At 48.9% G+C, this 24,566-nt stretch overlaps 2 protein-coding genes across 2 annotated transcripts; one reads left to right on the top strand and one right to left on the bottom strand.

Moving 5' to 3' along the window:
• Nucleotides 1–289: 289 nt before the first annotated feature.
• On the bottom strand, nt 290–1,970 carry LOC115083406 (t-SNARE domain-containing protein 1-like). Its single transcript, XM_029587210.1, has 2 exons — nt 1,499–1,970; nt 290–825 (listed from the first exon to the last, which is right to left on the bottom strand). The coding sequence occupies exons 1-2, from the start codon at nt 1,968–1,970 to the stop codon at nt 290–292; spliced, it is 1,008 nt and encodes a 335-aa protein (XP_029443070.1).
• Nucleotides 1,971–8,786: 6,816 nt separating this feature from the next.
• On the top strand, nt 8,787–20,569 carry RPLP1 (ribosomal protein lateral stalk subunit P1). The gene is made up of 4 exons (XM_029592087.1): nt 8,787–9,011; nt 12,769–12,843; nt 19,246–19,360; nt 20,418–20,569. Exons 1-4 carry the CDS (start codon nt 8,940–8,942, stop codon nt 20,495–20,497), a joined length of 342 nt encoding a protein of 113 aa, XP_029447947.1. The 5' UTR covers nt 8,787–8,939; the 3' UTR covers nt 20,498–20,569.
• The last annotated feature ends 3,997 nt before the right edge of the window (nt 20,570–24,566 follow it).

The raw sequence follows: 24,566 nt of genomic DNA on the forward strand, positions 1-24,566 counted from the left end.
CTGTCTGCGCCTTCATACCAGGCCTAGGGGATGGGGTGGCATCGACATTATGAACATGGTATGTCCCCCCTCCAACTGCAGTAACAATGAAGCTCTTATTCCTACCTACTGCATGGTCAGTTCCCTTGCCATGCCCATCCTATCCCCCATGTGTAACCCTATAAGAATTCGCTAGTAGTAATAACTTTTTTTTGATAACTTAACCCTTTTTGTACATATGCAATGATGGATGTGACATAAAAGGACATGTAGTCTAATTGCAAAACAATTATAACTTTTATTGAACATTTTAGGAATGGTTGCCGGAAGGAAAAGTTGAGGCAACATCTCGGATTGCGCCGATCAATGCCGCCATACTTTCTCTCTGAGTAGCCATCATTTCCGCCATACATTCTCTAATAGCATTTGCTTGAGCGGCCATCCCAGTGTTGAGGTCGGCTCTCAGCAACCGCCCTTCCTGGAGGAGTTGCTCATTATGACGATCCTGATGCGAGGTTATTCCAGTCAGAAATTGCTCGCTCAGGCTGTTGTTGCCAAAAAGTGACAGTTCGAGGTCCGGTACCACTGGCGCAATTTCCTCGGTCAGTGGAGCGTCATCCAGTACCTGGGATGGTTCCGAGTCTAGAAATGCTTGCGGGGGTACTGAATCCTGGCGGTCCAGGGGAACTTCAGGTGCTTCGCTGAGAGGGACATCATACAGATCCAGTGTTACCATGTCCGCTGTTGACATCTGTTGGCTGGGGGAGTCCGCGCTCGTCATTGGAAAGATGAATTCAGGGGTGTGGCTGGAGTGTTCGCTGTTTACATCGCCATTGCCCGTTGTGTCTGTGGATAAAGATATAGAAAGAGGTCGCCGTCATTCCATAAGCCGGGAAGAGTTCATCGGAATTTATAGCAGTACAGTTGTCAAACTAAATCTTAATATATATGTTATCAAACAAGAATTCAATAATATATATGTTATATATGTTATCGAACAAGAACTCAACGCACAATAAAGCTCTGGAATTTGTTACCAGAGGATGTGGTTAGTGCAGTTAATGTAGCTGGGTTCAAAAAAGGTTTGGATAAGTTCTTGGAGGAGAAGTCCATTAACGGCTATTAATCAAGTTTACTTAGGGAATAGCTACTGCTATTAATTGCATCAGTAGCATGGGATCTTCTTAGTGTTTGGATAATTGCCAGGTTCCTGTGGCCTGGTTTGGCCTCTGTTGGAAACAGGATGCTGGGCTTGATGGACCCTTGGTCTGTCCCAGCATGGCAATTTCTTATGTTCTTATGTTCTTAATTTTTATGGCAGGAGAGACGTGACATATTTGCTAAATGCTATCAGATAGTATTGGCACAAGTATGGTGACGGTAGGGCAAACAATGATGCACATTTAAATTACAGTAGGAAAAAGTTAAAACCTAGGAAAAAGAGCGATCACACATCGGTGACCTCTCGTGACCCATACAGTTAACATGCTACGGTAATCAGATTTAGCTATATGCATACCTTCACATGCTGCCGAGTCAGCGCCGTACTGCGTCTGCACGCCCACCACGACCTCCATCTTCATAGTTCGGAGAACCATCTCCTCTACAGGTGTCAGCACGATGTTGCATGGGGGCCCACCACCGGTCCTCTTTGCAGAGGCATCGATTTTAGCGGCCTTCTCTTTCACCTCTTTCTTGGTGTCCCACCACCGGTGCTGCACCTGTTTCACATCCCTGGGCGTCACAGAAAGGGAGCTCACATCCTGGGCAATCTTTTCCCAAATATTTTTCTTGCTGGTCCACGAGATCTTCGACTTGAAGAGAAGGTTATGTTTTTTGCATACGGCGCGGCACAATACTTCTTTCTCTTCATCCGTAAAGCGAGCGTTATGGGTTCGCTTTCTGGATGGCTGGCTGCCACTTGTGCCTTCCTCTTGTTGCAGCTCGACGGCATGCTCCTCCACCTCAGCAATAGTGCGCTTTCCTGCCATGGTTATACCTGAACGGTAATAAAGAGCACGTGATTAATGGACAGCCCGGCGGAGATTAAATCTGTTAAATATACTTGAATATATTGAGTCCCCTGTATAGCATCGAGCAAGAGCCAGAAGAGCATTCCACAACTGGTTGCGGGTCTCCGGGCTCCGCCGCCACCCGTGCAATGCTATGTTTTCCAGGCATCATTGTCTAAATCATAGAAAATAACAAGGGGAACATGGGTTAATGACTGATGAAAATGTAGCAAATGAAAACAAAGGTACAGGGCGCAATGGAGAGCATACAGCCAAGAGTCTAAACCGAAACATCCAAAACATAAAAAATGCAAAGAAGAGGGTGACATAAACAGGTTACAGTTAAAGACCAAACATCTAAAACAGTTAAAATGCAAATAGAAGGGTTACATATACAGGAACTGCAAGTAACATCAGAAACAGATTGAATACAAAGAAGAGGGAAACATAACCAGGTTACATTAATAACAAACATCAAAAACACAATAAATGTGAAGAAGAGGCTAGCATATACAGGTACTGTAAATTACAAACATTGAATTCTCCGCCAAGAGGAGTGGCATGCATACAGCAAACACCCACCGTGAAAATCATAAACTAAATTACTACTAACAGAAAGAAGAGGCGAACAAAATATTGCAAACAAGACAATGAAAACAGACCTTCCACCATGGATACCGAGGCCGTGGAGTGTAGCGAGAAAAAGGCGGGAACGTCCTTGTTTGTCGGCCATTTTAACTTTCCAACGTCCATGGCCAGCGCGGAACCAAAGGTACGCCAAACTCTACTCTTCATGCATGAACGCACAAGTCTAAGCACATAGAAAAGAGTAGCATAGGCAAGGGACGCCGGATTCTAGGGTTCCTCCATGAGCGCCGAAGCATAAGCGCATAGAAAAGAGTAGAATGGGCACAGGGAGCTACACAAGGGACACCATATTCTAGGCTTCCTCCTTGTGCGCCCGAGCATAAGCGCACAGAAAAAAGTTGCAAAGGCACACGTATCAACACAAGGGACGCCTAATTTTTGGAAAAAAAAGAAGCGTGCATTGTTATGCTTACCTGCTGAAAGCCTTGACGATCTCCCAATAGATATCCGACGAAACAGTTGTACACGGTGTGTCCTAGTCCAAACGAATTCGAAAGGGACTTTTCCATTCCGAGAAGCGACCTATATACACGTCCATGGTAGGATTATGATGCTGTGCTGGCCAATTGGAAACCACACTTCCAAAACCAATTGGACACTCCAATTCTGACCAATTGGAAACTCCAGTTCCAAAACCAATTGGAAACTCTAGTTTTGACCAATAAGAAACTCTGGCAGGAACATCCATGTCCAGCCCTAAATGCCTGAGAAATTCCCATGTAGGAACATGGCGATCCAAACGCACGCCCAATTCTAGGCTTGGGTGCCTGAACAGTTTCCAGCCATAGGGACATGGCGGAAAAAAAGGGACGCCTTAGTCTAGGCTTCAGTGTCTCATAAGTTCCGCCATGGGAACATGGCGAACCAAACACACGCCCATTTCTAGGCTTGGGCGCCTGAACAGTTTGTAGCCATAGGGACACGGCGGAACTGAAGGGACGCCTAAGTCCAGGCTTGAGCGTCTGAAAAGTTCCGCTGTGTGAACATGGCGAACCAAATGCACACCCAATTTCAGCGCCTGAACAGTTTGTAGCGATATTCCCACGGCGGAACCAAAGGGACGCCTAAGTCTAGGCTTCAGTGTCTCATAAGTTCCACTGTGGGAACATGGCGAACCAAACGCACACCCAGTTCTAGGCTTGGGCGCCTGAACAGTTTGTAGCCATAGGGACATGGCGGAACCGAAGGGACGCCTAAGTCTAGGCTTCAGCGTCTGAAAAGTTCCGCCGTGGGAACATGGCGAACCAAACGCATGCCCAATTTCGGCGCCTGAACAGTTTGTAGCGATATTCCCATGGCGGAATCAAAGGGACGCCTAAGTCTAGGCTTCAGCGTCTCATAAGTTCCGCTTTATCAACATGGCGAAGCAAAGGGGCCGGAAGCAGGTAGCACGTGTCAATAATTTCTGGACTCGCACTCGCACGTGCAATGCCATGCCCGGACGGCCATTTTGAAAAAGGTTGTCTGGATGCCATGAGGGCGGAAGCAAAATTTTTCGGATGGCAACGTCAGGCTGCTTGCCGAACTAGTGGCCGAGGACCAGCGCAATCTTTTCTTCAGCCCTGGGCGCCCGCGGGACCAGGACAGGGCCAACGAGGCCTGGCGGGCGCTCAGGGCCTGATTCAACACGCAAGCTTCCTTTCCGAGGGAGGTAAGTTCATAGGCCTCTGTTTCTTGTTATGTTGTAACACGCATGCAAAACTACAAGTAAAACATCATACATTTGTGGGTTTGTTTTGTATTGCTGTGTGTGACAGTAGGGAAACTGACACTTGGCTTGTTAGAACCAAGCAATTAACATTTATTTGGGTGGTTGCTTTGTATAGCTGTGCGCCACAACAGGACAACTGGGACTTGACTTGTTGGAAGTATTTGGGTACTAGTTTTGTATTGGGATGGGGATGACAAATGTAAAAATGACACTTCCCACTCAACTTGTAAGACTTGTTTGGTTTGAATTTATTTTTGCCTCCATATCAAAAGTTGTAGTTCAACTTCTGTTTCCTTTTGCTATTGTATAACCGCCAGGTTGAAGCACTGAAGAAGCAGGCAAGCAGGATCCGGAAGGAGCTGGAATACCTGAGGGTCCTGCGGGCCCACAGAAGAGAGTACGGTACGTGCAGTTAATAGATTTCACAGTTGACCTGAAAGCGATAAAGAAATTAACTATTTGTACTATTCTCAATCTTTGCATGCGCAGCTGTGAAAATTTAAATATTTCTGTTTTCAGAGAGCAGCACGGATGATGGCGGCAGTGTTGAGGAATATGCTCCGCCGGAACAACGCCACGGTGAGCCTTTAATAGCATCGGCATAGTTTATGCCATTTGTCACGCCGATGAAATTTGCACATGTAAATGTCATTCTGTTTGTAATGGTACAGGTTATGTTCCCGGTTAAAAAGTTGCTAGGTTCTGTTTCTTACACTGTTGTGCATGAATTCATGTGGGACAGCGTTAACGCTTTAATTTTTTCTCTTTTCAGATACATCAGAGGGAGAGATGGAGCCCCACCCTTTTATCCTGCGCCCCCCCCCCTATTATGGAGCATCCCCCCGTGATCCTGCCCGTCCCAGTTTTTCACCCCCCCCCCCCTATTATGGAGCATCCCCCCGTGATCCTGCCCGTCCCAGTTTTTCACACCCCCCCCCCTTAATTTTCCTGCACAAATCTCTCCTGCTGCCCCTTCTATCCCGCCCACCCCCATTTTGGAGCTCCTCTCCGTTATCATGCCCGTCCCCGTATTTCATCCACACCCCCCCCCCCCCTAATTTTCCTGCCCAAATCTCTCCTGCTGCCCCTTCTATCCCACCCACCCCCATTTTGGAGCGCCTCTCCGTTATCATGCCCGTCCCTGTATTTCATCCACACCCCCCCCCCCCCCTAATTTTCCTGCCCAAATCTCTCCTGCTGCCCCTTCTATCCCACCCACCCCCATTTTGGAGCGCCTCTCCGTTATCATGCCCGTCCCTGTATTTCATCCACACCCCCCCCCCCTAATTTTCCTGCCCAAATCTCTCCTGCTCCCCCTTCTATCCCGCCCACCCCCATTTTGGAGCGCCTGTCCGTTATCATGCCCATCCCTGTATTTCATCCACCCACCCCACCCCCAATTTTCCGGCCCAACTCTCTCCTGCCGCACTCGCCCCGCCTGCCATGGGAGATGAGGAGGACATCGTCATTGACGTTGTCGGCCAAGGCTCTCCGGGGATGCCTGGGGCTGGTGATCAGCCGGAAGGCGGCGTAGCGTCCAGGGACGAGCCCTCAAACATTGGGGGGCGCCCGGACGCTATGCTGTTCGGCCTGGCGCAGATCACCATCCGCCTGGACACCCTGGAGGGAATGGCAGTGCAGGCGGTGACGATCCTGCACGACCTGCGTCTTGGCCAGCAGGAGATTATTGAGCTCCTGTGAGACTGTTAGAGCGGGGGTCAGACACAGCTGCATATGACATAGGAGTTAGAGCGGTGGTCGGTTACATACATACACCTGTGCATGGAACAGGGAATGTTAGAGCGGGGGTCAGACACAGCTGCATATGACATAGGAGTTAGAGCGGTGGTCGGTTACATACATACACCTGTGCATGGAACAGGGAATGTTAGAGCGGGGGTCAGACACAGCTGCATATGACATAGGAGTTAGAGCGGTGGTCGGTACATACATACACCTGTGCATGGAACAGGGAATGTTAGAGCGGGGGTCAGACACAGCTGCATATGACATAGGAGTTAGAGCGGTGGTCGGTTACATACATACACCTGTGCATGGAACAGGGAATGTTAGAGTGGGGGTCAGACACAGCTGCATATGACATAGGAGTTAGAGCGGTGGTCGGTACATACATACACCTGTGCATGGAACAGGGAATGTTAGAGTGGGGGTCAGACACAGCTGCATATGACATAGGAGTTAGAGCGGTGGTCGGTACATACATACACCTGTGCATGGAACAGGGATTGTTTGAGTAGGGGTCAGACACAGCTGGATATGACATAGGAGTTAGAGCAGGGGTCGGTTACATACATACACCTGTGCATGGAACAGGGAATGTTAGAGTGGGGGTCAGACACAGCTGCATAGGACATAGGAGTTAGAGCAGGGGTCGGTACATACATACACCTGTGCATGGAACAGGGATTGTTTGAGCAGGGGTCAGACACAGCTGGATATGACATAGGAGTTAGAGCAGGGGTTGGATACATACATACACCTGTGCATGGAACAGGGATTGTTTGAGCAGGGGTCAGACACAGCTGGATATGACATAGGAGTTAGAGCAGGGGTCGGTACATACATACACCTGTGCATGGAACAGGGATTGTTTGAGCAGGGGTCAGACACAGCTGGATATGACATAGGAGTTAGAGCAGGGGTTGGGTACATACATACACCTGTGCATGGAACAGGAATTGTTTGAGCAGGGGTCAGACACAGCTGCATATGACATAGGAGTTAGAGCAGGGATCGGGTACAATCATACACCTGTGCATGGAACAAGGGTCAGACACAGCTGGATATGCGCCTGTTTGTGGACCTTTTCGCTGCTTTGGACGTCTGGCGTCTTGGGCGTCCACGAACGGACCTTTGAGCTGGGCGCTGAAGGCAGTGTCTTGCACACCGTTCGTGGACCTTCCCACTACCTTGAGTGCCCAAGCTGGATGCCCAAGACGCGACTTCATGGACCTCGAGCACCCGGCCGGACGTCCTTGAGCGCCCAAGCTGTCTTGAGCGCCCAAGCTGGACGCCCAAGGACCATGAACCCCCGAAGTCGCTGCCTTGAGCGCCCAAGCTGTCTTGAGCACCCAAGCTGGAGCATCCAAGCTGGACGCCCAAGACGCGACTTCATGGACCTCAATCACCCGGCCGGACGTCCTTGAGCGCCCAAGCTGGACGCCCAAGTTCCATGAACGCCCGAAGTCACATCTTGGGCATCAGCTTGGGTGATCAAGACAGCTTGGGTGCTCAAGGCAGCGGGCGTTCACGGACCTTGAACGCCCGGCCGGACGTCCAAAGGTCCATGGACGACGTCCAAGCAGCGAAAAAAACAAACAAACATCCACTTACCTGTTGGAATGACATTTCAAATGCATTTCTGACATTTTCTGACATTTGAAATGACATCTGAAATGACAGGTACCAGGGCACCCGGGATACTATATAGGCACTGTATACCGCTCTATACAGTAAAATGGATTACGCACTCCTACCGCTTCATGGACGCACTTTGGACGCCGCTTGCATTTGTGTCTCATTTGAATACTGTATCGAGCGGTATGAGAACCAAACTGTGCGTGCAGCAAACGCAGGTGCGCCCGGCACTACCTCACTCTTTCTTACGCGTCCTTACTGTATCGGCCTGAAAGTAAGTGTGAACATGTAAGAGTGTTTATGAGAGCAAATTTGTGAGCATCCAGTCCCACTGTGCAGTTGCACCCCCCCCCCCCGCTAATCCATGGTAATCTCAGGGGGACAAAGTTCCCAGGTATGTGTATGTAGAATCGTGATTCCAATTCAGTTCTTGTCATGTTTTTATTTATACTATGTGACTCTGCATGTGTGACTGAGGTGATGTAGCTAGCATGTGGCTTCTGTGTAGGAATCTATTGCAATTAGTTCTTTTTCCATAATAGGAAGTGTATTGGTGTTTTAGGGTCTGGTGTAATATTTGCAGTGTTGCCTTTTTATGAGTAAGGTTGTTACTGTTTGAGTGCTGGCAGTTCATCCTGTGTTTGTCTGGGAAGTTTACTATTTTGTAATAGTAACTTAATTTGTTCATGGCTTTCTGAGGGCCAAGCCCACAAACAATGTATGTTACAATAGCCCTGATACCATGACATCAAGGTGGATGATCTGAAATGTATTCAAATTAATGCAAATGAGGGGAATAAACACTCCTCCTATGATTCCTCTCCTCCTCCCCAGAATACTCAAGTGTCTAGTCGTGGTCTGTGGAAAAGTTGGCAACCTTAGTTTCAATACGTTTGTTTGTTTGCCTGTTCTGGTTCATAACGTCTTGTCTTTGCTACTGTTCTAATAAAGCTGCATTATTGCAAAAAACAAAACAAAACCCCGAGTATTTCCGGTCTTCGTCACGCTAAGCGGAGAGCTCCGATTGGCCGGCGGCCGCATAGAAAAACCTGAGCCCGCCCCGCGCGGCCCTCTCTTTCCTGTGGGCCCGGTTGCGCGCGTGAGGTGCTCGGTCCTTCTGACGAAGCTAAGGCCGGACTCCCTTCAATCCGGCGGCTAGCACCCTCTGCCCAGGCCATCCAGCTCCCGGCCAGCCCCAGGCGTGCACGGACATGGCTTCCGTCTCGGAGCTCGCCTGTATTTATGCCGCCCTCATCCTGCACGACGACGACGTGACGGTCACGGTGAGTGCAGATCCGGGCCCGGGCCCGCTCTGACGTGGCCGCTCCCCTTCTCCTTGTGCGGCTCGCGAGCTTTCCGGGGGTGAGGGGGGGGCATCGATTCCCGGACGCTTTCCTAGGTGCCCGGACAAGACCAGAGCTGCTTTGGGCGTGCAAACAGAAATTTGGGGTTTATAGGAGGGAAGCGTAGACTCCTTTCTCCGTACTCCTCGGACGTCGGCTCGTGAGGCTTAAATTCGGAGTGGAGGTTTCTGTTTGGGGTCCGGGAACAGAGGCCTTCCGGCTTAACCCTTTGCTTCAGATATACTTTCAGCTGACCGAAGTTGGCGCATTGGAGAGACCTTTTTGCGTCCCTCTGCTTTATGTTTGGGGGCCGGCATTTACAAGCTTTCAGCTCTTGCCCCGTTTTGGAAAAGTGCTGGCTCTCCTGGGCAGGAAGCTCTTTCTACCACCTGAGCCGTGAACTGCAGACCGGGCTTTTCTTTTCCCTTTCCCTCCCCTCTCAGGTCTTTAGCAAAGCCTTTTGCTTTATATCGTTCTGGTGATTTGAGATCGCATGTCAGCAGCAGCAGCAGTTCTTCTACTTAACAATTGGTCATCTTGAAATGTTCTTAAAAGTATATGCAGTTGTGAAGTTCTGTGCCGTGACGCTTTTTGTTTATAACTTGATGTCGTCTCATGTGACTCTGGAGGCCTCGCTCTGGTTTGCAGGTGGAGGTCCCCCCCCCTGACGGTTTGCAGAGAGGGTCTTGCACGGCGGCCTGCTTCTTCAGAAGTAAACGTTTAGCTCGCAGCACTGTGCACTCAGTTGGACGCGTGTCCATAATCCTTGATGCAATAAAGGGGGGTCAGTGCATCCAAACCAGAGCGGAAATAGCACTCATCGCATCTAAATGCTATGTCGATGAGGCTATTAGCTAGTACCCTGATATAAAAAAAAAATAAAAAACTGTGCCCGATATAGACATTTTAACCCTCAATAATTAACGCCAGTCCCGGTGCAGGAGTTAAGTTTTCGAGGAGCCTCAAAAGTTGTACAGAAAATCAGAAAATACTGCTTTTCTCTATGGATCGTCTGACGTAATATTGTGGTGATATTAAGTTGGAGGAACCACAGAAAGCAGCAACGTGGGGGAGGGGGGGGGAAAAAAAACCTCTTGACTGTCAAGTTAGGAAAACGGATGCTCAATTTAAGAGCGTCTATTTTCCTAAGTCCCACAACACCCACTTCTGGGTGTCCAATGCTGAGGAGATGCTAACACCTCCTTTTTTAATGCTCAATTATGAGTGCCTATTTTTTCAGCACAGATATTGCATCAGCCGGAAAGAGAGGGAGCAAAGGCACATGATCTTATCACATTGGACCAGTTCCCTAGTCTGTATACAATGTAAATGGAGAGAGGGGAGAAGTCAGTATCATTCAGGCAGCTTGCTTGTGGGCCGATTCAGTAAAGTCTGCGGGAGAGCCACTCGCCTGCGTGCTTGATACAGTATTTAAATTAGGCCCGGCAGTAGAAATGGGCAAAAAGAGCGGCAGCTATCAGTGGGTTTGACAGCTGACTCTCAATTTTGCCAGAGTCGGTTCTCGAGCTGCTGACAGCCATGGGCTCGGAAACCGGACGCTGGCAAAATTGAGTGTCCAGTTTTCGACCCGACAGCCGCAGGCCAATTTCAAATTTAAAAATTTTTTTTTTTTACCTTTTTTAGCCTTCGGGACCTCAGACTTAATATTGCCATGATATTAAGTCGGAGGGTGCACAGAAAAGCAGTTTTTACTGCTTTTCTGTGCGCTTTCCCGGTGCCTGATGAAATTGGCGCCTACCTTTGGGTAGGCGCTAATTTCTGAAAGTAAAATGTGCGGCTTGGCTGCACATTTTACTTACTGAATCGCGCATGAATACCTAATAGGGCCATCAACATGCATTTGCATGTTGAGGGCGCTATTAGGTTCGGCGGGTTGGACACGCGTTTTCTGCCCCTTACTGAATTAAGGGGTAAGGGAAAACGCGCGTCCCATCAAGGGTTAACAGTGTGCTCCGTCAGAGGTCACTGTACTGTATCGGCCTGTTGGTTAGTTATCATGCTTGCTGCATGTGCCTGCCAAAGCTGTTCCACTTCTGCTGCTCCCAACACAGACTGAATCACATCCTGTGCTCAAGACAATCTCCCTGTCTCACTCAGCCTGGGGATAAGACAGTCTGGGAGGAAACTCAGGAGGGGAAAGACAAGGAAGTGTTTTGTGAACTGCCTATATCAAACAAAGCAAGGCCTGGCTATCTGTGCCCTGCATTTCGCCCATTAATTTCTACATTCCAGGGCCAATGCTGTATCTAGAAAGAAGAAACATGCATGATTGCACGTTTCCAGAAAGTAGCGCCTACAGATTTAAGGTGCTGAGATCAGGTGCTGTTCTAGATCCAAAAATCAAGCAGTGGTGACTTTTCCATGGTACACCTGATCAGGCGTGAAGGCCATTACACACTAGTTGGGGAACCACTGCTTTAGAGCTGCAGCCGAGTGTGCTGGGGTCAGGAACATAAAGAGCACAAGTTTTATCCGGGAAGACTAGTGTATGAGCACATGTTTATGGGGGGAGGGGGAGAGAAAGTGTACAGAAAACTACATCGGGGGAGCACCATTTGCTCTAGAGCTGGCACTACTACTGATATGGTCCATGATCTGGTACCTCCCAGACAGTCATTTCTGCCAGGACATGACTGACTCCAATTAGACAAAGTAGTAATTCTGTACAGTTTTACTTCATTAAAGCTGCCCCCGCCCTCAAACCCATCTACTTTAAGATGGTAACTTTCAAACGGATGCATATATACGTGTGTGTGGGCTTGCGGCCAGATATGTGGCATCTGCGCACACGTATGCACATGTTATAAAGTAGCCCAGGCACCTGTATGTGCCCCCTTGAATTTAAGCTTGTGCATGCACAGCAGTGTAAGCCTGCTTTTGGAGCATGCAAGTGAATTTTATAACAGACACGTGTCTAGCTCATCCACCAGTTTGTCCACTTCAGAGCTGGGTTCTTCAAACCCTCCTGGCTTGCACTCCCAGTTAACCCAGACCCCTCAGTCACTTCATAGATGCCTGGAGATAGTTTCATAAAGATTTACGCCTCCATAGCAGAAGTAGAATTGCACTGAAATATATCTGGACACGTGTCCAGGAGTGTAGCTACTTGTGCACATGTCTTGGTCTCACCCTGAAAAGCCCATGCCTGCCCACCTTCTGCCTCTTTTATTTCACACACTGGTACATGTGGGCGGCTTATAAAACCAGGTGGACATGCAAATGTGCTTATGCGTGTGCCAAACTCCCGATTTTGGCACATGCCTGGCTTTTAAAATTCACCTTTAAATCTTCAGTCATGTCTTTGCCATCTTAACTCAAAGCTTAAATGTTTGCAAATGCCAAGGAGCAGACAGTTCATTTAAGTTTCGGTAAAGCACTGTGTACAACTGACATTATATAAATCAGTCAATCTGGGAACCTATGGACACAAAATGAGGAAAACCCTCAGCCTGTCTGGCTTTCAGCTTGAAGGACCTGTGCCATTCTGCTTGACTGAGGGTTGCTCTGGCAGCCATCTTCCTTTCCTCGGGATCCGGTTTGTTGTTTCTGTGGGACACCTGTCCTCTGTCTCCCTTAATAGGATACTTTGACTTGCGGCACAGGGCTGGCCTATCATTTTGTGTCTAATTATTTAACAGTGAGTTTTGTTAATTATATTTTCTCCTTTACATTGCAGGAGGATAAGATCAATGCGCTCCTCAAGGCTGCAGGAGTAACGGTTGAGCCTTTCTGGCCTGGCCTGTTTGCTAAGGTAAGAAATATGAGACACTGCTGCTAGCTTTCAAAATAGTTTTCTTATAGGAGAAAATTATTTTGATGCATGTAGAATAGAAATCTGGATTATGTGTGAAGGTTAGTACGGCACATTGTTTACAGTAGTAAATTTTGTAGTAAGCCTCTCATTATCAGGTCGATACAGTAAAGTGTGCTCCGTCGGAGCGCACTGTCAGCCTGCTCTGGACGCGTGTTTTCCCTTACCCCTTATTCAGTAAGGGGAGGAAAACACGCGGCCCACCCGCGGCACCTAATAGCGCCCTCAACATGCAAATGCACGTTGATGGCCCTATTAGGTATGCGCGCGGGATCCAGTAAGTAAAATGTGCAGCCAAGCCGCACATTTTACTCTAAGAAATTAGCGCTGACCCAAAGGTCGGCGCTAATTTCTTCCGGCGCCAGGAAAGTGCACAGAAAAGCAGTAAAAACTGCTTTTCTGTGCACCCTCCGACTTAATATCATAGCGATATTAAGTCAGAGGTCCCCAAAAGTAAAAAAATAAAAATAAAAAATTTGAATTCGGCCCGCGGCTGTCGGGCCGAAAACCGGACGCTCAATTTTGCCGGCGTCCGGTTTCCGAGCCCGTGGCTGTCAGCGGGCTCGAGAACCGACGCCCGGCAAAATTGAGCGTCGGCTGTCAAACCCGCTGACAGCCGCCGCTCCAGGCCAAAAGGAGGCACTAGGGACGCGCTAGTGTCCCTAGCGCCTCCTTTCCCTCGTTTGCACCGCGTCGCCTAATTTGCATACTGGATAGCTCGCACCGGCGAAGGGCCGGTGCGTGCGCCGGGAGAGCGGGCGTTCGTCCGCTCTCCCGTGGTTTTACAGTATCGGGCTGTTAGTAAGGAGCGGTAGGAAGAGCTGCGTTAGTGCCAGGCGCACCCGCGGTTTGCCGCACGCACAGTCCGGCTCACCTACCGCTTGATACTGTATGTAAATAGCTTGCAAATGCAAGCTGTGTCCAAGAAGCGTCCGTGAAGCGTTAGGCCCGTGCAACCCATTTTACCGTATAGAGCGCTATACAGTATTTTGGGTGCGCTGGACTAACGCTTCACGGACACGCTGGTATCTGTCATTTCAAATGTCATGTACCAGGAAGTGGACAGTTCTCCTACGCTCGGGATTGCCAGTCCTCTCCCCTCCTCTCCTCCCCTCCTCCCGAAGCACGGCACGTAAAGCAGCCTTGCTTCGGGAGGAGGGGAGAGAGGACTGGCAGTGTAAAGCAACGAAGCGACTTACTATTCTTGCAGCCCCCCTCCGGAGACTGACATCGGCGGAGACGGGAGGAGGGGAGAGAGGACTGGCAGTAGTCCTCTCTCCCCTCCTCCCGAAGCAAGGCTGCTTTACGCTCCTTGCTTCGGGAGGAGGGGAGAGAGGACTGGCAATCCCGCGAGTAGGATTGCCAGTCCTCTCTCCCCTCTCTCTTGCTACTTTTTTTTTCGCTTTTATTTTTCGATTTTTTCCGCTTTTGTTGCTTCGGGAGGAGGGGAGAGAGGACTGGGGCTGCCCAGGAGACCGGCACCCATGGACGCGGCCAGGGCAGGTGAGCGGGGGCTGGGGGAAAGTTTGCCGCCTACCCTTACCCCTGCCTCTAACGCAGGGGTAAGGGTAGGCGGTAAGTTAGCAGGTTAAACGTGCGGCAAAACGGCAGGGTAAAGAAGCGATAGTCAGGGTGTGCGTTACTGTATGGGAGGGAATAGCTAATTCGCTCGTTTACATCTGATATACATGCCGCGGGCGGAAGGGGTTACCCGGTGATTTAAAGAGGCGGTAAGAGTGGGTTAAAGGGGATAGTGTATCACGGGTTGGACTAACACGGCCGAAAAGTGAGTGGAAAGCGGGTTAGGAGCAGGGTAACCGCGGCCGCACTTTGCTGTATTGACCTGTATGTTTGAAGAAAGCAGTGGCTGCAGCAGGGACTTAAAGCATAGTAAATGTCCGCAGGTTAAGATCTAAACCTGCCAAGCAATGTGTTGGGAGTTGTAACTGCTTCATACACTTCCTTTTCATTGAAAAAGGTTTGTGTTAATATTTTCCAGATATTTCAATATCTGTATCATATCCTCCCTCTCATCTCTTCTAGGGCAGGGGATGGACCGATGGAGGGGGGAGACTGGTGGGATTGACGGCCTTGATTCACTCTTGAAGGACTTGGTATTTGTAAATTCAGTCTTTGTTACATAAATTCAGGCAGTAATAACTTGGCACTGATCTCGATTCCCCCACTCCCCCTCCGTGCTGAATTTGTTTTGTTCCTTCAATAGCTTGAGATCCAGCTTAAGGGCAGATGGGCACTTGCACACTAGCAAAAGATGGGAACGTGTGTACACCCCCAGCTTTTGGCTGTACATTTTTTTTTATCATCTGGTGCCCTATAAATGAGCAATGATGTCCTGGTTTAGGCAGCATCTTTGTGCTCTGAATACACAGCACTAAAGCTGGGCACTGGCGTGCTTCATTTTCTCTTCTGTAACGGCAGAGGGAGGCAACTCTTGCCCTTAAGTGCAACAAGTTGGTTGGGTTTTCAAGATATCCATACTGGATATTTGAGATACATTTGCATGCACCATGTCCATTGCAAGTGGGGGGCAGCCAGCGCTCTGAGCCCTTTCGATCTTCAGGCAGCTTTTCCAGGTCTCGATCCCCAGAGCCTCCAGCAGCCATTTTGAAAACAGTTCCACCGGCCCTTACTCTCAACTTTCTCAGGCAGGCCCACCATCCTCGGATTTTGTCTTCCGGCCCAATTTTTGATATTTTTTTTCCAGCAAGACCTCATATTTTCTCTCCAAAGCATCCACCTTTGCACATGCTTGCGTCAGCGACACCTCCAACTCCTTAACCGAGTAACCGTCTTGCCAATCTGGGCCGCGTTGTCTTCTACCAAGGAAACCAGTGACGCTAGCTTTTCTCCCACCACGACCAGCTTGTCAAACAGCTTGGGCAGCATCGCCGTCTGCTCTGCCTGGGGCCGGGAGAGCCGGCCAGTCGTCCTATTCTGAGGTCTCCAGTGCGCAGTCCCGCTCAACTGCCTGTTTCTTTGGCGTGCGCTGTGATTTGGCCAAATTTTCTGCCCACGTCACCAGTATTGATGACTTAGACATGATGTCCCGCAAGAATTATACCAAATTCTGGAGAGAGGATGAAAATACTTGCTAAATGAAATACTGAGCCGGGGGAGCTGCTCCTAGACGCATCTGTTTCTTGGCAGAGCATTAGGTGACACCCCCCCCAAATCTTGGATGGATTTGTGATATTTGTGCACACATACAGGAATTTTATTTACAACTCTAGATTTACAGTGTCTGTTACAATGATTAAAGGCATTTGTGAGTATTTTAAAAATACTCTTCAGTTTCATTCATGATTCTAAAAATATTTAATTTTTTTTTTCCATTTCTCCCAGGCTTTCTGGTTTTTCTGTTAGAATAAAAGAAAAGCCCTCTTAACTTTTCCTTTTTTTTTTTTTCCTGTCTAGTTGTCTCCACCGTCCACTTTCCATATTCTTCATCATTGCATAAAGGACCAGGGCTGGAATATTCCTGTTTCAGATCATCCTGGTGCCTAAATAATCAGTTCCTGACACTGGCCTGGGCCCAAGGCTGCTGCTTGCATGCACAGAACAGGAAAGATGAGGGGGGAGGAGCAAAGAAAAAAATCTTAACTGTTTGACAAAACACCAACCAAAAATGAAGAAATCCAAAATGAGTTAAAAAAAAAAAAAAAAAGTAAAAGAGGTTTAGAGTTTTTGCCTGGTGTCATGGTTTGAAAATACTTTTCCAACCCTGTAGGACAGTGGTCCCCAACCTTTTTTGCATCAGGGACCGGCTTCAAGCAAGACCACTTTTCCATGGCGGGGCGGGGCTTTGGTCATATGGGGGCGGGGTTTATGGAGGGGGTTGGATTTTAGTGCACACTTATCATTTAATTATGACATTTATAATGTGAATGTGACTCAACTCACCATAGGTTCAGAATGAGTGGGAGCACTGGGCCTGTTTCCCTTGTTTTCCAAACTTCACACCTCTCTCCTCCACCTGACGCCTTCCCTCTCACGACCTCCCCTGGCTGTGAGCGCCAAACTTTGCCTCCCACAGATCTCCCCTTGAGGCCTTTCACAATGAAAAACTCCAGTTCCCTTCATGAGACTAGAGGCCTAGTCCCTGGACCCTGGGGGTCTCAGTTAACACAAAAAAAGGGAAAAATCAAGATAAAGAGGCAAGCAAGGTGGACAAAACCCCCCTCAAACAAACTTCCAAAAAAAACAAAACAAACCAGGGTAATAAATGAATAAAAAGACGCCCTCTTGTCTCCCTTCCCAGGAGTACAACAACAAAAGGGCAGAGGAGAAATCCTGCTGCCCCAAAAGGGTAAAATGGCGGCACTGCTTTGTACTGAATAAGGAGGCTTCCATCCAGGCTCCCACATGGGCGAGCTTTCCCTCTCACATTACCTACTCAATACCCTCCCCTTTTCATGAACTCAAAGATCCCTTTGGGTCTCTACAGACACACAAATCATGCTCAGCGCTACCACCGGAAAGGGGAGTCGAATTTTACTCCTCCTCTGAACCAGGAGTTGACTTTCCAGCAATACAAAAACGTGCGCTGAGCCGCCCTCCTAACACCTTCGGTTGGTCACAGGCTTTTTTTTTCTACCTTCCCTTTCTTATTTTTTTGCCAATTCCTTTTATATTGTCTTATTTTCTATTTCTTTTCTCTCCATCTGTCTTCTTCCCTCAAACACACAGTCAGGTTCTCGTTCTCACATGCTTTCTCTCTCTCTGTCACACACACATGCACTTTCACATGCTCTCTCATACAATCATTCATACACAGTCTCTCACTGGCACATGCTGTCTGACTCTCACACTCAGGCTCTGTCTCACTCCCACATGCTGTCTTGCTCAAGCACATGCTGTCTCTCTCATACACAGAGGCTCTCACATGCTTTCTCTGTAAACATTCAGGTCTTTACTCCCACACAGTCTCTCAACTCACTCTCTCACACACACACACTCTCACTGTCACATGCTCTCTTTCATACAATCATTCATACACAGTCTCACTGGCACATGCTGTCTGACTCACACACACACACAGGCTCTCTCTCACTCCCACATGCTGTCTTGCTGAAGCACAGGCTCTCACTGTCACATGCTCTCTCATACAATCATTCATACACACAATCTCTCACTGGCACATGCTGTCTGACTCTCACACACACAGGCTCTGTCTCACTCCCACATGCTGTCTTGCTCAAGCACAGGCTCTCACTGTCACATGCTGTCTCTCTCATACACACAGAGGCTCTCACATGCTTTCTCTGTACACATTCAGGTCTTCACTCCCACACACAGTCTCTCAACTCACTCTCACCTCTGGCCTCTTCTTGGGCCGCGCTGCTCCTCTTCTGCACGCGGCTGATGCTCCTCCTCCTTCCTGCCCGCGCGGTTCTGGCAACATTTTTCTTCCGGGGCCGCGCCGGCAGGAAGGAAGAGGAGCACCTGCATGTTTAGATGTGACCTTTTTCTTCAGGCCGTGGTGATATGAGCTCCACCACTGCCCTGCTGATCTTCTTGCTGTGTGTATCCGGCACACAGCACAGCAGTAGTTCATCGCTCAGCCACCAGTGGGATGAGGTCCATCGGTGGCTCGGCGCCCCCTAATGCTGTGCTTCCACCGGCCCTGGGCAGCGGGCAGCATCCACCCCACAAAGTGTGCTCTGAGCCGCCGCAGAGCACACTGCCAGTGTTTAGTGCTGGTCTGCGGTGGTGCCGTGGACCGGCAAACCCCCCCCCCCCCCCCCCCCCAACGCCTGGTCCTGGTCCGCGGACCAGTGGTTGGAGACCCCTGCTATAGGAGACATAGTTGAGGTGAGAGTAAATTGCACAACAATTTTTCACCTTGTTTTCACTGCTTTTGTAATCTGGAGTATCTATGGGAGCTTATACTACTGCAGCTAATTGATGAATGACTTAACAGTGGGAACCCTTATCCTATACCCCTTTCAGACATCATTCTGGTATTTTGGGGACTAGGCAATGGGGGAGGAGTGGCTAGTGGTTAGCACAGTGAACTGTGACCCAAGGTTTAAATGCAGCTCTTCCCACTGACATTCCTTGTGACCTTGGGCAGGTCACTTTATCTTCCACTACCCACTTAAATTGTAAGTGCTTTAGGGCAGGGGATATGTGGTACCTAAAATATTGTGAACCGGAATTGGAGAGGTGGTCTAGAACTATACAATTGTTATAGGGGTTTCATGCAGTTTTACTGTTGAGTTTATAATGGAGTAAGTTGTACATGTGTAAGGAAGAGCCTTGCTTATTTCGAGCTTGCTATGTTACTATGTAATGCAGCTTGTTGCTCTTTTCTTTTTGTAGGCTCTGGCTAATATTGACATCGGCAGCCTGATCTGCAATGTAGGAGCTGGTGGCGGCACCCCTGCTGCAGGTGGAACTGCCCCTGCTTCTGCACCTGCTGGTGGTGCTGCCCCAGGTAAGCTGGGTTTTGTAAGGTTTAATGCAACAGTGACTGGTTTGTGAAAAAGGGGTCCAACACGTTGTACTGTAAATCTTCATACATCAGCTTTTCAGAGATTCCACCTCGGCTAAGAAATTGTGCTGCTGCCTTGATGCTGAGCAGTTAGATGGCTTCTGGGTCATCTTGGATCCTACCATATTATAGTAACATAGTAAATGACAGCAAAAATGGTATATCTGGTCTGCCCAGGAAGTGTTATAGGGTAGTAGTAACTGCTGCTCTGTGGAGGTTATCCTAAACCTTCTGTTAAGGATAGTAGTTCAAAGTCTGTAGAGATCTAGTCTGGGATGTCTGGCTGAATTGCTTCCAGTCTTTCCATCATCTTTCTTACATCTTTTCTTTACATAGTTGGCTGTATTTTTCTGTCGTGTTATTGGATTAAGCTGAAGAAATAAGGGAGTGCTTCAGCTTGATGCTTAGGACTTGATCCAGAGGTAGTTTATCATGCAGGCTGGGCTTTCATGAACTCAGATCGCTGCCCAGAGTTGGGTCTGAATTGGACCAGACCAATGAAAATAATGTCCTCCTCTTTCATTGACAAGAAGGTGACTGTGACCAGCACTCAGATTTTGAACTTGACTAAGGGCAAGCGGCTTGGAGGATCTTATTTTTAGTTTGAGCATGAAAGCGTTGTATCTATCTATATTTGTGGGGCCAGCTCCATACTGAGTAATGATCTCTGCAGTAATAGATTGGGTTACTGAGCCAGGCTGCTTTTGTCCTAGATTGATATTTCAGAGCAGTGTTCTGAAGGAAGTTGATACAATACTTGGTTTGGACCACATTTTTCATTCAGGTCCCCCACTTCTGACATAACAGTTTGGGAGGGGTCACTAAAATGGTCATCAGTTCTGTACAGGCCTACTCTGTTAGCATGGGGGTCAGCTTTAACACTACACATTACAAAGAAACCACTTTGAAAATTCAAATTTTAGTCTGTTCTGTTCCAGTATTTTAAAATGAGGTGGTCTGTTTCAGAAATGGTGCTGACTTTTAATTTATTTTTTTGCAGCTGAGGAGAAGAAAGAGGAAAAGAAAGAGGAGGAGTCTGAGGAATCAGATGATGACATGGGCTTTGGTCTTTTTGACTAAACTGTTTTTTGTAATCAGCCTTGTAATAAAGTGAATAAAACAATTTTTATTTTTAGGTGTTCTTATGGTAAAGTAGTATGGTTGCAGCTTGTCCTCTTGAATGCTCTGAAATAAAGGGTAATGAAATAAGGTGATTGTTTTACAGGACTAACCTATATTCTTTGAGCTTTTGGGAGTTTACGCCCCTTGTTCAAAACACAATGAGCAAAACATGACATTGCCAGGAAATACAAGTAAATGAAAATGTAGTAGGGTGGTAGGGGATGATACTAGTTATACGTTAACAGGCAGTAGAATTACTTCTAGGAATAAGTTAAGAAACTTGGAGTATGTTTTAAAGACCTTTTGAGGTTACTTTTCAAACTAGCCACATCTACAAAGTCTGTAGGTATATACTAGTGCACTTTGTACTAATCTACAAAGTGAACATAGAAACATACATTCACTTTAATATTGTCTAAGGAAAATTACTTGCACACATTTATACCTACAATTTCATATGGGTAATATTTATTTTATTAGAAATGTAGGTTTTTTTTATATTCACACATAGGTGTAGCTCCAACCCTTCCTCACTAGAATGCTTCCTATTGTGGGTAAAAATATAGGCCTGGTGGCACTGTGTACTTTTACCCAAAGATAGGGAGGGTAGGCTTCTATAAGCCCATTTTCCATTGGTAATGTACCTTTATCTGCAGAAATGACTTTGAAAATGTTCTGTTAATAAGCAAGCTGAATTAGCCATGAGATGTGGGTGATATTAGGTGGGACTGGATGGATTTGTCTTTCCAAACTAGTAGAGCTTTGAGCTCATGTGAGAGTAGCTGCAAGTCTTTTTTTTTTTTTTTTGCCCTTCACTGATCTGGACTTTCTCCTTAAAACCTTTCTTCCTTTTCCCTCAACCTAGCAAGAGCCACCTCTATCACCATTCTTGCCTTCACAGTCTTGGCCAACCATACAGTCCCCAGTGGATTCACCTGTGAGTACACATTTCTTGATACTGCTGGAGGATGTTTCTTACTGTTTGTTGAAAAAGTGGGCAAAGCAAGGACAGCTACAAATGTTAAACCTCTCAGCCCCAGTCGTAGTGCTGATTTACATGCCATCATGGATACTCTACAGATGAAAATGGGAGAAGTGCCTGTATCTAGTCTTACTGCAACTAGGATGTTGGACCTCAACTATAAGATACAGAAGTCTCCTAGTTATGGAAAGGAAAATTAGTTTCTTACCTGATAATTTTCGTTCCTGTAGTACCAAGGATCAGTCCAGGACACCTGGGTTGTGACTCCGCACCAGTAGATGGAGACAGACTAAAACTTGTGGGCGGAGCCATATATGCCCCTGTGCAAGTCACAGCCCCTCAGTCATACGAATGTCAAAGTAGAAAATCCATAATACAACATAGCTAACCATACAAACTTGTGAGGTAAATGAAAAGTCCAACACCCCCACAGGAACCAGACTCTCCAAACCGGGAGAGCGAATAACAAGGGGTCAGCGTACCGAAGACAACAATGAGCGGACTCTGCGTTACAACAGCGCAGCACTGCGGGCGGGATCCTGGACTGATCCTTGGTACTACAGGAACGAAAATTATCAGGTAAGAAACTAATTTTCCTTTCCCTGTACGTACCAGGATCAGTCCAGGACACCTGGGATGTACCAGAGCTAAATTATCGAGGGTGGGAAGCAGAGAGTCCCGCTCGGAGAACCTACTCTACAAAACCCCCGAAATCAGTAGCTCGACCATCCAATCGGCAATGTGCAATGAAGGTATGTAACGACTCCCAGGTAGCAGCCCAGCAAATCGCTTGAGGCGACACCTGTGAAAATTCCGCCCAAGACGCCGCTTGAGACCAAGTCGAGTGAGCCCTGAGGCCCCCAGGAATCGGTTTTCCCAGTGCACGAGGTATGCCGAACCCATGGTTCCTTCAAGCCAACGGACAATCGTTATGCGGGATGCCGCGTCCCTGCTCTGTGGACCCGAAAAGGAAAAGAAAGAGCTGTTAACCGAAAGGAATTAGTGACCCCCGGTAGGTAGAAGGGAACTCCGCACAATAAGTCCCTTGACGTCCCTCGCTGGAGGATCAGAGGAGCTCCCGTCCGCAAAGCGAGCAGCCCCACTGACGGATTCCGATGAAAAGAGGAAACGACCTGAAGGAGAAAGGTAGGGATCGGCCGCAAGAATACCCCCGAATCGAAAGACACAAAACGGTTCTCTACAGGAGAGAGCCTGCAACTCAGAAAAGCGCCGCGCCGAGGCAAGCGTCATCAAGAATCCCGTCGTCAAAGAGATCCGTAAGAGTTGTGCGCTTCAAGGGTGCAAACGGTGCCGAGCACCAGGTGGAAAGAACCGAATTAAGGGTCCAGGACGGGCAGGGGAAACGCAATGGGGGGACGGAGATGCTTAGCCCCCCAGAGAAAACGGGAAACATCCAGACCCGCAAGCCACCAAGCGCGGACCCGCCGGGAACTGCATGCCAATCCTTTGGCCAGACCAGCCTGGAGAAGCCAGAACATCAGATACCGAAGCGGCAGTGGAATCCACACCCCGCTGCAAGCACTTTACTGCAAAGACCACCCAGGCCCGGACGTACGTACGCCAAGGATGGAGACTGCTTCCTGGAACCTCAGCAGCATAGCCAACAGCGCGTCAGGTAACCTTCCCCGTTTAGCCGATTCCTCTCAAACGCCAGGCCGCGAGACAGAAGGGACCCGCATCCTCCTAACAGACGGGGCCCTGACGGAGAGCCCCGCGAATCCCTGGAGACGGAGGGAACGCATGGGAGCCGCCACCGAAGGTCCGCGAACCACGGACGGCGCGACCATGCCGGAGCCCCCATGATCACGTTGAACACGTTGAATGCAAATCTATGCGGCGCATAATCGTGCCGAACATTGGCCACGGAGGAAAGACGTACAGCCGGACATCCGGCCAGGGAAGCACCAAGGCGGCGACTCCTTCTGCTCCTCCTCCTCGACGCCGACTGAAGAATCGCGGAGCCTGCGTATTGTGGCCTGTGGCCAACCAGCCCACGTGGCCAGTGGCCCTCCAGTCCATGTGGGGAACTCCCCACGTCTTGCAATGAGGCGAAAACTTCGACCGCCAGCTCCCATGCCCATCCGACGGCAGAAAAATCAGCCTGGACGTTGTCGCCCCCGACGATGTGAGAGGCTGCAATGTATGTGAAGCTGCAATGGACGTGAAAGGCTGCAATGGTGTCGAGATTTTGCTCCGACCAAGCCATCAAGATTCGCGCCTTGTCTGCCACCTGTGGACTTCTCGTCCCTCCTTGGCGAGTGATGTAGGCCACTGCGGTTGCGTCGTCCGACAAAAACACAGACTTGCCCGTCCCCTCAGCAGAGGTAGGAAACGATTGCAGCGCCAGACGGACCGCTCTGGTCTCCAGTCGCTTGGTAGCCCCCTCGGGCTTGAGACGCTGACCGTAGGCCTTGAACCGACGTCCCTAGTCAGACTGCTCCCCATCCGGAGAGACTGGCATCCGTGGGCACCACCGTCCGGTTGGGCACTAGGCGAGACCCTGGAGAGGTCAAATGACTGAAGCGAGCCACCAGGACCGACCGGATCTCACCCGGCCTACGAGTGGAAGTGGACGGTAGAATGCTTCCGAAACCGGCTGCCAGCGGGATGGTAAGGACGCCCGCAATGGCCGTAGATGAGCAAACACCCAGTGGACCAACACGAGAGTGGAGGCCATAGTACCCAGGACCATGAAGTAATCGCCGACCGCGGTAGCCGGAGCGACAGCAAGCGCTTCACGTGAGCCAGCAGTTAGCACCTTCATTCCTGCGATAGGAACACCCTGGCCCGTTTCGTCGAATACGGCTCAAAGGCATTCCAGGGTCTGCGTGGATACCGGCGTGGATACCAATGGACTTCTTGTTGAACTCGACTAGCCGGCCGAAAGACTGCAAGAGTTGTAGGCCCCTGGCCACTGACAGCCGACACTGATCCTCGTACTTCGCCCGAATCAACCAATCGCCCAGGTAAGGATGGACCAGAAAACCCTCCCGGCGAAGTTGCTGCACCACCACGACCATCACC

Source organism: Rhinatrema bivittatum, chromosome 2 (genome assembly GCF_901001135.1).
Source record: "Rhinatrema bivittatum chromosome 2, aRhiBiv1.1, whole genome shotgun sequence".
Lineage (NCBI taxonomy): Eukaryota > Metazoa > Chordata > Amphibia > Gymnophiona > Rhinatrematidae > Rhinatrema > Rhinatrema bivittatum.